The 15,178-nt window shown below is 41.3% G+C and overlaps 3 protein-coding genes across 3 annotated transcripts; 1 reads left to right on the top strand and 2 right to left on the bottom strand.

Annotated features, from left to right (window-relative positions):
• The first annotated feature begins 6,913 nt into the window (after positions 1 to 6,913).
• Positions 6,914 to 9,538, top strand: LOC147643720 (uncharacterized). The gene is made up of 3 exons (XM_086832083.1): positions 6,914 to 7,307; positions 7,377 to 7,639; positions 8,291 to 9,538. Exons 1-3 carry the CDS (start codon positions 6,914 to 6,916, stop codon positions 9,536 to 9,538), a joined length of 1,905 nt encoding a protein of 634 aa, XP_086688209.1.
• Positions 9,539 to 10,875: 1,337 nt separating this feature from the next.
• On the bottom strand, positions 10,876 to 14,122 carry LOC110185916 (uncharacterized). The gene is made up of 2 exons (XM_020954928.2): positions 11,968 to 14,122; positions 10,876 to 11,909 (listed from the first exon to the last, which is right to left on the bottom strand). Exons 1-2 carry the CDS (start codon positions 12,022 to 12,024, stop codon positions 10,965 to 10,967), a joined length of 1,002 nt encoding a protein of 333 aa, XP_020810587.2. The 5' UTR covers positions 12,025 to 14,122; the 3' UTR covers positions 10,876 to 10,964.
• On the bottom strand, positions 13,118 to 14,705 carry LOC110185917 (uncharacterized). The gene is made up of 2 exons (XM_020954930.2): positions 14,247 to 14,705; positions 13,118 to 14,187 (listed from the first exon to the last, which is right to left on the bottom strand). The coding sequence occupies exons 1-2, from the start codon at positions 14,307 to 14,309 to the stop codon at positions 13,321 to 13,323; spliced, it is 930 nt and encodes a 309-aa protein (XP_020810589.2). The 5' UTR covers positions 14,310 to 14,705; the 3' UTR covers positions 13,118 to 13,320.
• Positions 14,706 to 15,178: the final 473 nt, after the last annotated feature.

The following is a 15,178-nucleotide window of genomic DNA, read 5'->3' as shown; positions in this document are numbered from 1 at the left end:
GAAAACTTTGCTCTTTTCTTGGCTTGTCATTCGAATGTCCATCGTTTCAATGTGTTCTAAATGTGCAGCGCAGAGGCCAATAAATATTCCAATCATAAATTATAAATGATACTATTAACTTTAATACATGCTTATTTGTTGGTAAGTGATGCGAATTCGTGATGAAGAAGAATTAACCTTCCTGTGAAAGTCTTTATAAACAGTCATCATCATAAAATTATTCCACAGACAAAATTATACCCTTGCATGGTGAAGGAGTCATTTTCGGTCCTATAAAGCACATACATTCTTGATCAGCATCAACAGCCGAGTCGATCTAGCCATGTCCATCCATTCGTCTGTTTGTTTCTGTGCAAACTAACATAGTCTCTCAGTTCTGAAGGACTAGTACATCATATAGCTGCCATAGAAACGATCCGTAATTTTTTAAAACAAATATAACTTTTCCAGTTTTCAATACATTTTTATCTAATGTGAGATATTGCAATTTTGCATTATTTTTAAATTAGGTTTTTTAATTTTATGAAAATCGGACTACTAATTCATTTCGATCGAAAAATGAATATGAATAAAATATAATTTCGATGTTTTTCAAAATATGTTAATAAATTCAGAGAAGTATATTGTTTTAATATTTCAGAATTTAGTTTTAATTTTATGAAAATCGAAAGACTACATCATATAGCTGCCATAGAAACAATTGATTAGTGCAGGGAAATAAGTTTTTATACTTGTATATAGTATGTTTATTGATGTTTTTATTATAAATAATTTAATTGCATGCCGAAGTTAGCTTCATTTTAGGTTTTAAATTATTATTATTATTACATTATTATACATTACTCTTGTGCTTTTTAATCATAATTTACGAAACATTTAATCTCATTTTCTTACACCTTGGAATTTTTTATGGAGTGGCAAAGAAATTCTCCCAAACCAAACTCTTTTGCTGACATTTAGTAAAAGATTATAATTATTTATCTAAAGCTAAAAATTAGTTTCAAAATCAGTGCTAACTTAGGGTTGTGAGCCTTCAGCTTGTTGTAAAATATATTATATTGGAGTACAAAAGTTTTAAACAAATTTATGAACATCTTTAGATTCAGAGTCTTGATACTCTCATTACATTTGAATTCTATCTGAGGATAATAAAAAAATTTTTATATCAAGTTATCCCTCTTTATAATTTATTTTTGAATTTAATACAAATTAAAATAGATTTTTTAAACCTAAATCCTTTATTGCGTTCATTACTATTTCTCTTCTAAACGAATTGTTGAAGTTACTATACTTCAGTAACAAGTACAATTATAAATTGACTACAAATCAACCTTAAAAAACTAAGCTGCTATTAAAATATATTATTCAAAGTTTAAAATTGACAGATATTATAATTATTAAAAATTTTATATTGGGAATTTAAAGTTAATAGCATAGGAGTAAAGTCCTAAAATCGATTTGCTTAAATTAAACTATATTCCATAAGATGTCGAATATAATCAGAAGAAGTCAAATATATGGTTTTAAATTGGTGTAGAAATAACCTTAAATTGCTCAACAGAACCTATATAATCTTTCATTGTTATATCTTTCTCTGAAAAATTGCTTAATTCTACATTTATCTCACGGGACCATCTCCACAAAATCTCACGGGATTCAGCACTTAAAAGTGCATTGCTTGAAAAAATAGCAATATGTATTTTTTATGGCAATTCAACGGACTTCTTGTGTTTTCTTTTAGTTTTTAAATAACATTCTCTGGTTGTTGTATCTGGAATTGATCAAAACGCGTTTGAATTCATTTGGCTTTGTGTATTCGATGGGACGCCGTGGAGCTCTGCAGCTCGCTGTGCGTGGAAGCCTCTCGATAAATTTCAATTACTAACCCAATTAAAAAATGTTGTGCGCTTTTAGGCGAGCAAACAATAAAAAAGGCGAAACAAAAAATCAAATAAAATAATAAATATAGGCATAAAAAAAGGGAAATATTTTCAATATATATTTGCGAAGAGCTTAAAACAGAAACAACAATGGATGTGGAAAATGCTGCAGCAGCGGCCCAAACCATTTTTAATTTATTTTTTTTCTCTCTCCCGCTCCGTTGTTGTTGTTGTTGATGTTGTTGATGTCATTGTTGTTATTGTTGTTGTTGTCGCCCAACATTTACCGACGTCACACATACGCACCGTTGGCCCCAGCGTCTGTCCAGGGGTTTTTTATGGCCACCGCTGCTAGCGCTGCTGCTGCTGATGCTGCATCCCCAAGCTGCTGCTGCATCCCCATCCTGCCCGAGTCGATGGTGGCAATCAGTGCACCTATGTACCCTGATCCTGGGCACAGGACATTGCTGGCCCGTTTGCTTGCACGCGTTTTCGCATTTGGGCATCTCTCTTGCTTTTTGTTCATTTTTTGAGCGTTCGTTCGCCGCCGCCACCGAGGCCAATGGTGGCGTCGACGTGTTTGAGCGGTACCGTTATATATTTTTATATATTTTATTTTTCATTCGCGCACGCATGCAATAAAACTTGTAAAAAACGTTGCCGCTGCCCGGGAAAAAACGAACAAGAGGTAAATAATGTACAGCGACGAATATGCGAATAAGAGAGAGTGTGTGCGTGTGTGTGTGTGTGTGTGTGTGTGTGTGTGGAGGGGGGATGTTGGACGGTGGGCGGTGGGCGGTGGGGGACGAGGTGCAGGGACAGGCAGACAGATGGGCAGCCGATGCGTTGCATACTTTTAGTCGCATCGATGCATCCTTACAGGGGCTGTGGGGGTTACTTTTTGTGCAGCATTTGGGGCGTTGTCGGTTTTATTCGTTTTTTGTGCGTGCAACAGCAGCAGCGGCAGCAGCGGCGAACTGAAATAAAGCGCTGAGCCTGGCGCTTTTGACAACAACAACGACGATAATGATAACAACAACTATAACTCGAAAAGGTACAACAAATAATTGAAACGCTGGCTGCGCAGCAGGCATCGCACTCGTCCCGTGCAGTTCGGTTCGCTTTGTGCGCTTTTTAAATTCCAACTGAAATATGCGTTAATTTATGTTGCGTTGTTAAGCTTACACCCCACACCCCCAATGCTGCCTCCCACTCCACCCCCTGTACAACTGTTTTTTTGTGCGTAAAATTGCGCCTTTCCCTCGGAAAATCCCCTCCCGGCAGCCTCATTATCTGCCCGCCAGAGTCGACAACGAATCAGTTTTTCCAGCTGGCCCCCATGTCCCCAAACCCGGAAGCATCGAGCCTTTAGGTGGCACCAGGAGCACACCACACAGCCCCTCGTTTCCGTTTGTTTCCTCTTTTTAAATCTCTAGAATTCGCTGCAACAATTTAATAGTTGGCCAAACGTATCGTTTATCACAATATTGATTTTTATTAATTGAGTGAAAATTGTTGTTGTTGTTGTGGAGTTGGGTACGCATTCCACAATGGTTATGGTTTATCATGCAGGCTTAAAGTTATTAAATGAAAAACACAAATCTTTATAAAAACCTACTTTTTTTATAAGACTTTCTTGGATTTAACATAATATTTGCTGAATTTAATAGAATAAAAATATACTCTTAATATATATTTAGGATTCCAAAATAATAAGAGACAAACTTCATATACCTAATGACCATTTCGCAATTGAATTGTATATGTTACCCGCACCACTATTGAAGCTATCACCCATGTTTTCCCCTTTATCTCGGCAATTTTGAATAATTTTTTGAGTGGGAAACCTTAAGAATACACAAAATTCGTACACGGAAACAGGCCATTTGAAAGTACAACTGGTTTGATTCATTATCCTTCCTCATCTGTAGTGGCGGGATGTGTGGACTTTTTATTGGTGTCCTTTGGCTCAGCATCAGCAGCACGATCACTCCAAGACTGACGCAAATGGCAAGCAGTTCGGGGACAGACAATAAAGGGACCAAAACTGGACATTATCTTTGCCGAAAAGCGAAGGAAAGAGTCATGCGGGCCAAATCATCGGCAAACATCAGCATCGGAATCAACAGAGGCATCCGCTGGTGTAAACCAACCCTAGAGGAGACCAAGTGACCAGCGGAGGCTGAGCAGTGACCAGCGGCAAACTGGTTGCTCTCCAGATGGGAAGGGTTGATGCCGAGCTGGATGCTCATCTTGGCCGGGATGCGTGTCAAAGTTCAACGGCAGTTGAGATGCTGATGTCCAGTTTTTAAAACCGGCCGGGATCGGCCCCGTCTCGTTCTGGGTCCGAATCTGATGAAATTTTGATGTGAAAGTTCAGCAAAACGATGAAGGGAATTCCTATAAAAGTTCCGTGTCCTGCCACAGATGCCGGAGCTGATGCTGGGATCGAGCGTGGGAAAGTCTTGCTGCGGAACCAAACGTGTTTGCATCTTATGTCCTGTCGCAGATGCTGCACTCCTGACCCGCCGTCCCTCCTAGAACCAGTCGCTCCTTTGGATATCCAACTACTTAGTCGGCGAGTCGATTTATTCATGCTATTTGGCCAGTTGGCTAATGGCAGCCGTCCTGCCGGCCAAACATTAGCTCACCAAATGGCCAAAAGCCATCCATTGTTTGTCTATAAGTTGCCTCGGTAATTGTCCTCGAACGGAGTCACCATTTAGCTCCGACCTGGGTCGCTCCTCGTGGATGACGTGCTCGACCTTATTAGCTTAGATATTCCATTAGGCGCATTGATTACTCAGACATGCATTGATTTTTTCACAAGTGACTGCCAATTTCAATGCATAAGCGATGAGACCGTGGCCACTAATGAGCTGATGCTGACCAGTCCCTCATTTACCAAGAACTGGCCAAAATTAATCGTTTCCTGGCTACCTTTAGTAACAGAAATTAAATATCTTTTGGGGGGGTTTTCCAACTAAAGTTATTGTATTTATGTTGTACTATTAAAATTTGAAACTAATAAAAGAAATCTGTGTACTTGAAGCTAAGAATTTTAGTTTGCAAACATTAGTTGAGAATTGGTAATATTAAGGAATGTTATGAAAAAATATAAGATTCCCAATATCAAAAGTTACTGCATTCAACCTAAGTAAGTAATTAGTAGTGCGTAATTAGTATTACGATATGCCATATAATAATTATAAATCATAAATATATTTTTCATATTTATAACTTCACCTGAAATTCAAAATGTAGTTTCTTGATTCATTTTAAGGGGGAAAGTTTCAGTGACAACGATATAAAAAGAAAGTTACAGCATTGTATCCTAATAATTTTCAAGTTTATCAGCTAAGTATTTAAACTTATAATATACCAAATATATTAAAATATAAATAACTAAGAAATTATGATAAGTACTACATGAATAATTATATTACCGTATTACCACATGCATTAAGGGTAGTTAAGCAATCTAATTTCTTTCTTTTTGACATATCTTTTCTTTTTTCTTGAAATATCTCGAAGAATGGAAACTTAAATACATTTTTTTTAACTTCTGTAGTTTTGAAAAGATCGTTACAAAAGCCAGCTGACAGCATAATGCATAATTCAGACAAAATTCAAGTCCTAAAATCAACCAGTTTTCTATAGATTTCACTGTAATTTTCGGGCAGGGTCCAGTAATTAAGCGAAGCCTATGAGCCTTAGGATGCTGCGATGCAGACAGAAGTCACATCAAACGGGGCGGCACAGGAATGAAGCCGGTTCTGGGACAGTGCTGGCCAATAGGAAGACAAGATAATTTTGGGTTGGGTAGAGCAAAGAAATTCAAGAAAATCAGAACAATGACGGGGCACCCCTAAGAAATAACCACCACCTAGGAGCTATCCCAAGCTCGAATAAGATCGATCGCAGTTTTGATGTAGTTTGCTTTTCAGCACCATTTAGAATTATACCTAGGACCAATATTTTGGTTTAACTTTTTCCAACTTTACGTGCCAACAAATCATTGCATACTTCAAGGCGTTGTGGGGCGCAACAGGCGTCTAAATGACATCCTCTCGTCCTTGTTGAGCGCGAAAAATGGACGCAACAGTTAGCTCGCTCTTCCTTGCCACGTGGCAGCCGAAAAGTAGGCTAGAAAAAGTTTAGAGCATCCGCGGACTGGGCTAGGGGTGGATTCCACCACCATCCTTGGGTTGGCTCAGCTCGGCAACAAGAAGTTGGGCTACGCTGCTCGACATTCGCCGGATTTGCTGGCCGGCAATTGCGCAACTTATTGAGGTAGGCACCTCGGTGGTTGTCTCAGAGAGATACTGCTCAGGAGCTTGTTCCGAGGACTCTACCCCCTTGGCTTTTCTGCTGTCTGGCCTTCGGGGCAGTGGTTCAAAGTTCACAGATGCCCGGCCATGCAACCGGTTTGTATCTTGACCAGCCTGTCTTCGACCGGACCTCAGGACCATCTTCCGAGGCATCCAAGCATCCGAGAGACCTCCTCGAGACGTTCTCGGCGGGACGCAGATCAGTTTGTCAGTCAGTTGAGTTTGAACTTTCATTCGGTCGCGTCGCGTTCCCTGTTGTTCTTTTCTTTTTGGCCATTGGTTATTTGTTGTGCCGAAAAGAGCTTGATTTTCGTTAATGTGGGATTTCTGTTGACTTTATATTGTTACAAAATTACACTGTTTTCGTTAGCTTTTCTGTTATAACGTTTATTTAATAATTGTTTATTTGTTAAATCCACAATCGAGATTTACAACTGAGGTAAAGGAAAACCTAAATTAAAAGTGATAGTGCAAACTAAGTGAATTTCTAGAAGTGTTATAAAGTGCCGGATATTGAACTTCATAACTTTTGAAACATTAATTTCAGGATCCCTAAGAAATCCCACCAAACGAAGAATTGAGAAAGAGTTTCAGCTAATTATTCAGAATAATATCATCCATGTCTTCAGCCTTCGCTTGGATTTGGCTTTGATTTTTCGAGTGTATAAGTGTGTTTGAGTTGGTAACCAGAGCATCCACGTCATGGAGCAATCCAATGGCAGTCGCAAGCATAGCATGGACATGTCTGAGCCACTGCAGCCACAGTCCTCGGCGGCGATTCCCTCGTCGGAGACTTGGAGCAGTAAGAGGAAGCTCTATGCCATCGATGAGCGGGAGGAGAGCTCGCCGGTGACTGTGGGCAAGGTGGATGCGGATCTGGCCTACGATGCGGACGTGGATGAGCTGGAGCAGCCGGCAGGTGAGCGGGAAATCATCTACGAGCTCTTCCAGCCCTGGGCCCTCAGCACTTACGGCGATCAGGCCAAGACCAAGACGATAACGCTGCGCAAGAAGGCGCGAATCCTGAAGGCTCTCGAGGGCAAGGAGCACAGTCGCCCAGATAGCTCCAAGTTTCGATTCTGGGTGAAAACCAAGGGTAAGTGGGGATCGCAATGGGGACTCCAAAAGATACACATTTATTTCCGGCAAACCCTCCAATCTCTAGGTTTCACCACCAACCGTCCCGACGGCTTTGAAGAGGCTGCAGGCAGTCGGCGCTGCCTGAAGCCCCTGCCCACCTCGGCCATTCTCTCCGACAATCCCGGTGACGTGGACCTCTTTGCCGCATCCACCAGCAAAGGGTTCGGGCGTCGGATCTATCGCAAGGTGGCCTGCGTTGAGGAGTTCTTCGATATCATCTACAATGTACACATGGAGCTGGGCGGACGGAGTGGCATGCACGCGGGTCAGAAGCGCACCTATCGCATTGTGAGTGTAGTGTACAAATCTCAAAGTTACCTGTTTTCTTTTTTTTTCACAAGCAATTCAGCCTAACTATCCTTAAAATCCTGATAAACGTATTTTACAATATATATAATTAAGTATTTATCCAAGAGTGTTTTAAGCATTTTTATATGAGTGTCCTTTGAAATATTTTCATACAGACAGAAAAATAAATTTAAGTATTGGAAGTACATATATTTATTGACAACATCTAAAGCCGATTAGATCTAGCCATGTCCGTTTCTTCGTTTCTAACTAACTATATCCTTAGTTTCCCTGTTTTTTAGTAAACCTTTAATGATCGTTTTCTTTCAGTTTTTAATATAAGTCCGAGAAACTTGGGCAAAAGAGTATCATATAAATTACTTCATATATACTCAGTATAAAGGATTAATTAATGAAATGCATAGAAAAATAGGTTTTCGAAGTGAGCTTTCTTTACTGTCTTATTTTTGTCGTTCTTAAACTATATTTTCAATGAATGGTTCTGGTTTTGGTTATGATTACTTAACTTGTACAATGTATGTAGAGATTATAGTTTTTTACATAAATATATTATAGAACCTGGAAGTTGAATGGTTATTAATTTAAATATTATTTCTTTTCCCGGTATATTTTGTTGTTTATCCCCATCAGATCACCGAAACCTATGCGTTCCTGCCCCGCGAGGCGGTCACTCGCTTCCTGACCATCTGTCCTGAGTGCAAGAAGAACCTACGACCCTCCTCGCCCTCGGTGGGCGGCAAGGATGCCGACCTGGCCGGCAATGAGAGCTCCTCAGAAGTGGAGAACTACCTGAATTATTCATCGCACACGGAGAGCTCTCTGGAGGCGGGGCCCACGGCCAAGCGCCGCCGGCACTCGAGCGCCGAGCTCAAGGCCTCGCTGGCGGTGGCCAGTGGCCTGGCCGGGGGCGTAGGACTGGGTGGTGGTGCCAGCAGCTCTAGTGCCGCCCAGCAGGATGCTCCAGGGGCTGCACCACCACCCAGTCCCGGTCCCCGTCCCGGTCCCGGTCCCAGTCCCAATCCCAATCCCAAGCCAACGGTGACCGAGGCGACTGTTGAAACATCGCCGGTTAGCGTGCCCAAAATCCGGGTCAAGTCCCAGTTGCAGTGTCCGCCGAGTCCGCTGGACCGTGTCCAAGCCCCAGTAGAGGCAAGCCCCAATATGGCTTCACAGTCGCAGCAGGCCAGTGCCAGTTCCCAGGGCTTTGATTCCCATCTGTTGAAGTCGCGGGACAATCTCCTGCGATACTATGACTTCATGAGGCGCTTCTATGCCGGGGAACCGGTCTTAGCGCCGCCCCTCTACGGCAGCAGCCTGCTGCAGAGCCTGAGCTATCCAACCCCAGTTTCTGCCACGACAACCCCTACCCCTAACCCTAGCAGCACCACAGCCTCTCAAGGCAGGCCGCTAGACCTTCCCAAGGCCGCTTCTCCAGCTCCCAGTACCAATGCCAATCCCTCCCTGCTCAAGAGCTCTCCGGACAGCTCGGTGCAGGCACGCTCTCCGGTCGTCTCGACAGCCACGCCCACCGCCGCCACCAAAGACACAACCCCTCTCACTCCGATAAATCTAACGAAATCTCTGTTTTGCAGCTTGAAGAGCGGAAACCCGGCCTCGACATCGACGCCAGTGGCCGCCCATATGCCGCTCAAGCTGGAGCTGCCCAGTCCGCCCAAGCCGCTGTCGGAGATGCGTATTCCCCAGCTGCGTAACCTGCCGCCAGTGGAGCTATCCCTGCCACTGCCGCCGCTGGACCTGGAGCGACTGAAGCCCATCACCTCGACTTACTTGCAGCTGACACGCAGCATGGGCCTCAGCGACGAGGATGCCTTGCGCTTCGACAACTTGGTGAGTAAGGACTTCAAGTACTCGCTATAGACTTAGGGATACCTTATTGAAATCTCAAATTCGAATGGGAACTATTCGATCTCAAATGAGCAATCCAGAACTTATACATATATATCCCGATAACTGTTGACCAAACTTTTGGCCGTTTTTTGTTGCGCTAAAGAAAGATATGACAGACTGCAATGTATTTTTTTACCAATTCCATTTTATATACATATATATATATATTTTATATTAAATTTGCATATTGAATTTGAAAGCCCCCCTTGGGCGATTTATAAACTTTATTGAAATCTCTATAAAAAAAGAACAACAATTTATTACATTTATTATAAATGATTTACTAGCGAATTGACGCACGTAGTACATGTTGAAATATTTATGTCTTACTTAACGCATAGTTGATTTTAAATGCTTAATTATTAATAGATTCCCGCTTACCTAGATTTAAGAACCAAAGCTTATTACGATTTTCACACACTCGATCCGCCAACAAATTTTTACTAATCTAGTTTCTTTTTTCTATGACATGCTTGGCTTATAAATGTAACCCAACTAATGCAATGCCATCGAGCAAGAAGGGCAGTGGCAGACAGACAACCGCTATGGTGGCTGTGACACCACCCACACCCACAATAACCGGAAAACACCACCCACAGCATTTGCAGCATTTCCACCCACAAACGCTTTCGGCCACCAAATGCGTTCTGCGCTGAGCATCGCACAAAATTATGCAATAGTTCTTTCACGTATTTTTAATAATTTTTCTTTGAAATTCAAATTGAATCTCTCGTTTCGCTTCCCTTTGTGCTTTTTTATTATAGTTTTGATCTCTTAATGCTTGAATTATTTTTGGCTGCAATTTATGTATTGCATATATTATGTTGTTAATCTATTAATGTTATTATTTTAATTTCGTTTATGTTGATTTTTTATTATTGCCATTATATATTTATTTCTTTCGATTTTTTACAGCTCAGTTGTTAGCGAACGCCCGAAATATTGTTTGTAATAAATTAGACCTACGAAACCATTAACGCTTTTTAATTAATTTGGCCAGCGATCTGAAAATAAAAAATATTCATTTCCTAAAACGTAAATATGCGAGTAGCCTTTGAATAAGTCATAGCGCTTTGTAGTTGCTTATATACATATAAGTATATGTCCTTAACTTTGCAGGTAAGTTTACACTTGACATGAACTTTTCCCAATTGAGCCGGAAACATGTCTTGATTAAAACCCTCTTATCACCTTTTTTTAATGCGAAATTCCCGGTAAAAGATTGACTCAGTCCGTGGGTCGTTATCTCGGGGCTTAGCCCCGGGACTGATAAGTGCTTTTATAAATGAACTCAAAAACCGTATATATATTTTTTTTAAATTGTTTACTATAAGTATTATTCCACAATTTCTGAATTATATACTTGCTAGAGTGCAACAAATAAGAAAGGGACAATTTACTTGGTAGGCTCCTCCTTCTTGGGCTTCTCTGGGTCTCCTTTGACGGTGCTAAGCACAAATCTTACCGTCAGCACTCGTCCGTTCTTATCCACGATCGTCTTGACCAATTCCCCGTTCTTCTCCTCGATTTCCGCGACAGAGATGTTCACTCTGGCCAGGAAGTCGTCAATGGTGGAGTCTGTTCCAGCGCCACCAGCCGGAGGCAGTAGATCCACAGATCTCTGGGTGGTCGTCGGGTCTTGCACTGGAAACCAGGAGGGCTCTGTGTTATCCTTAGGGCTTAGACGGTGTATCGGACGCAGGGGGAATGGGGGAAGTTGGGGTCCAACGGACGGATGCGGTGACTGGGGTGTCCTTTCGGGATTAATGGGACCAGGTGCCCGGGAAATATCGGGAAATAGCGAGTCGAAGACACTGTTTCCGGGGGTTATACGACCGCTATAGGTGCTGGTGGTTGTCGTCACCTTTCGTCCCTGGTCGTCCACTTCCGTTTTGGTCTCGACTCGAGGTGTTACCCCCTCGGGAAGGCCCCAGCTGGGGAAGAGTGTTGAGTGGGGGAATCCACTGCCAAAGGGATTGCCAAAGTGATTTTCGGAGTTGCCAAAATTGAAATTGTGTTCAGGAAACCTGAAAGCTGGACGCTGGACGGGATTGGGCACGTACTCCCAGTCTTCTTGGGGCTTGGAGAGCGCGGTGGCGCCGGCCTCTATCCTAGCCGGTGACGACTTCTCCGTGAGCCTGTGCATGGACAGCGCTGTGCGATCGGGACTTAGCTCATAGGTCACCCTAGTCTGCTCTCCGGATTCACCGTGATTTGTGATCACCAATGGCTTTCCGGTTTGCCAAATTTCGTCCAGGCCAGCAGCATCCAAGCCCATGCCCCGGGCCATGGTGTAGAGGGACTCGCTGGGTCTACTAACGGTGGCTCTGGCTGCTCCCATCTAAAACCAAGGAAACGCTTTACTTAACGGGGAACTGGAGGTCAATTGCCTGACCTACCTCTAGTTGAAGGAGCAGCAAGCAGGCGCAGCTAGCCCAGAGATTAGCGTACTTCATTGTCGATCGTTCCGCGGTACTTGCAAACACTTTGATTGTCTGAATCTGACTGAGTTTGATTGTGGCGACTAGGTTGACTGATCACCATTTGATCAGACTCAAGACTCTTACGTGAATATGTGTAGGTGTCTCCCATTAGAACTCAAGAATCAAGCTCCACCCCGAAGGGTTATCGCTCTGAAACAGAGGTCTCCAAGGCGAGAATGGTTTTGGAAGCCAAGCGTATAATACCCTTAAATTTATTTCTTCTTTGTCATAAGCTTCTATAAAGCTTTCAATATATATATCATATAGATGGAGTGATTCTTTTCCTCTGCCTGAACTTTACTTTTTTGCTCAATCTGACTTTTATGTATTGATGCTGTGTTCACTGCTATTTACTTTACCAATTAAATTAATGTCACTGTTTCATACATATTTACAGATTCTTACTTCTGCTATATGAAATAGACGCATGATACACATATATGCAATTAAAACTAAAACTCTGAGATCATGAAAAAGTTGCATAAATAAATATGCTTGAAAATATGCAGAAGAAAAGAAGTCTAGTTTTATAAAAACAAAGCCAGGTACAAGTTTTTGTTTACCAGCAGTTGATATTGTTGTGGAAATACATCTTACATAGATTGTGAATCAACATCACCATCTCATTTTGAATGTAAATGATTCATTGTAATATCTCTTTATTAGCCGACATGTGAATTGGCACAAGTAGTTTATTTGACTTTGTTTATATTTTATTATGAACAGCTTCCATAAATTAAGGCTTTCACTTTAGCGTTTTATTCGAGTTCAGTTTAATATACAAGATAGGATTCTCTGAGCCTTGTAAATCAAACAAAAATAGAGTGTTTTGATACTTCAACAGCAAAGCAAAAATATTTTTTGCCACAGATAATCGAGCATGAGATTATGTAGTGGCGACCCAGAAATACTTTGCATACATGTTTATGCACAAACAATTTATAATTTCAAAAGCAATAAGGAATGAAATAAAGTGCTAGAGAAGACAAGAAAATATGAATTATATAATGTGTTGGAATCGCACTTTTAATCTCTGAGTTATTAACCTCAAATGGTTGGTCAATTCTTTTTTTTTAAGCATTTAAAAATTCCACTTTTATTGTAATGTATTGCCTTTTAGAGGAAAAGTAAGAATATAATTATTTTTTTTTAAGTTCTTTTTAGACTCTGAAAATAATAAAAAAACAAAAAACAGATAACTTTTAATAACAAACATGAGGCTACATTTCAGAAGCAATATTCATTTAAGAACTAATAGTATTTAATAATTTAGTTGGTGGGCTGATTGCCATCTTGGCTTTTGGTTTCGACAAGCTCAAATTTGGCTCTAAGAATTCTTCCATTTTTATCAACGATCGTCCTGACATATTCCCCATCGTCTTGCTTGATATCCGAGGTGGTGACATCCACCTTTGCCAGGAAATCATCGATGACAGTGTCAGCTCCCGGGTCATTTGAAGGGGCCAGTGTGGGCAGGGGAACTATCGGCGATTGGGTTGTATCATCTGGTACTGGAACCCACTGGGGATCATTTGAATTGGATTCATCAATATTTGGCGTGTAGATGGGACGCTCATTTGGGCTAATTCTCTTTGAAAAGCGATCAGTTGGAGTGCGATCACTTGGAATGCGATCACTTGGAATGCGATCACTTGGAATGCGATCACTTGGAATTCGATCACTTGGAATGCGATCATTTGGAATGAGATTTGATGGTGGAAGGGGCGAATTATTCGGATTATGGTGACCATTAAATCCTTGGCAGCAAGGTAGAAACGGGTTTACGCCTTTTGAAAATATTCTCGTCCAGTTTTCGAAGAATGTCTGCGGAAACCCACTTCCAAACGGATTCAGGAACGGATTGAGAAAGAACTCGGGATTGGGTTGACCCCAATTTTCTTGAAATCGAAAAGAGGTGTGAAACTTATTTTGCTCTGTTCTGATTACTGTGCTTCTGTTGGGACCTAGATTGAAGGTTATCGTGGACTCTTCATTCGGCCCCATCTCATTCCTGATAATCAATGGCTTTCCGGTACGCCATATCTCATCCAAACCGGCAGCATCCAATCCCAGGCCCCGGGCTGTGGCGTAAAGTGACTGGCTGGGTCCACTGTCGGTGGCTCTGGCTGCTCCCATCTAAAGGTGCAGAATACCTTTACTTAGTGGGGGATTTGGTGGCAAATTGCACGACCTACCTCAAGGTGAAGGAGCAGCAAGCAGGCGCAGCTAAGCAGAAGATTGGTGTACCTCATCTTCATCGATTTTTCGACTTTTCGCGTGGCACGTGTTAACACTACAAATCCCGGAATCGAACTGAACTTGGCTGATGATCGCGGGAGATAATTCTGACTGAGCTTGCCAAGCGTCAGCTAATCGAGCTCAGTTGTACATAAATATTGCTATTTACAGGTTATCTCTCCGCTGAGAGGGTTTTTTCTCACTCTTCTGGGAAATATGCATATTTTACATAGAGTTGGGAGTATTGCATATAATTATAAGCCGAGTGTTACTCATTTTAGTTGGGATTATGCATTGATTTTAAAACTTAAGGGGTAAATCCAACTATTTACAGCGACTCTTGTCGACTAAGCCTCGTCTTTAAACTCAAAAGTAATTCGTTATGAATGAAGTGTGCATATAGCTCGTTCGCCTGTATATATTCAATCCGCCAACAAAAAGACCGGTTTTCTACAATACAAATAACATATGTTTGCAACGAAAACTAGTCAGGCAGCTTTTGACTTGCGAATACTCATCAGAATGTTTAAAACCAAATATTTATAAAAATATATTGTTTGATTTCTTACACCGGGTTCCTCTAGGTGATCATTCAAAAATATTATCTTCTCATTATCAAAGCTTAAATTTACAACGTATATATTGCATATACTTTAGACCTTAGTAGCGGGATAAATTGAAATTAAAAGGCAAATTTTTTATTGTTCAATTAATATGAATTTTTCCTGCTTTATACTTTTGCGATGTTGTCAATGGAGATCGTGAGACTAGCTTAGAAAATTTGTAACAAAGAAAATGTGTTGATGTAAAAAGAACATATTTACTAAAGTCTCAATATCCGCCAACAAAGTTTCATTGATTTTTTAAATGGTCTAATTAAGTAAACAAC

Source organism: Drosophila serrata, unplaced genomic scaffold (genome assembly GCF_035046125.1).
Source record: "Drosophila serrata isolate PLE 108 unplaced genomic scaffold, ASM3504612v1 contig_245, whole genome shotgun sequence".
In the NCBI taxonomy this organism is placed as follows: Eukaryota; Metazoa; Arthropoda; class Insecta; order Diptera; family Drosophilidae; genus Drosophila; species Drosophila serrata.
Note: the sequence above shows the minus strand (reverse complement) of the source record. Positions and strands in the feature narration are given on the sequence as shown.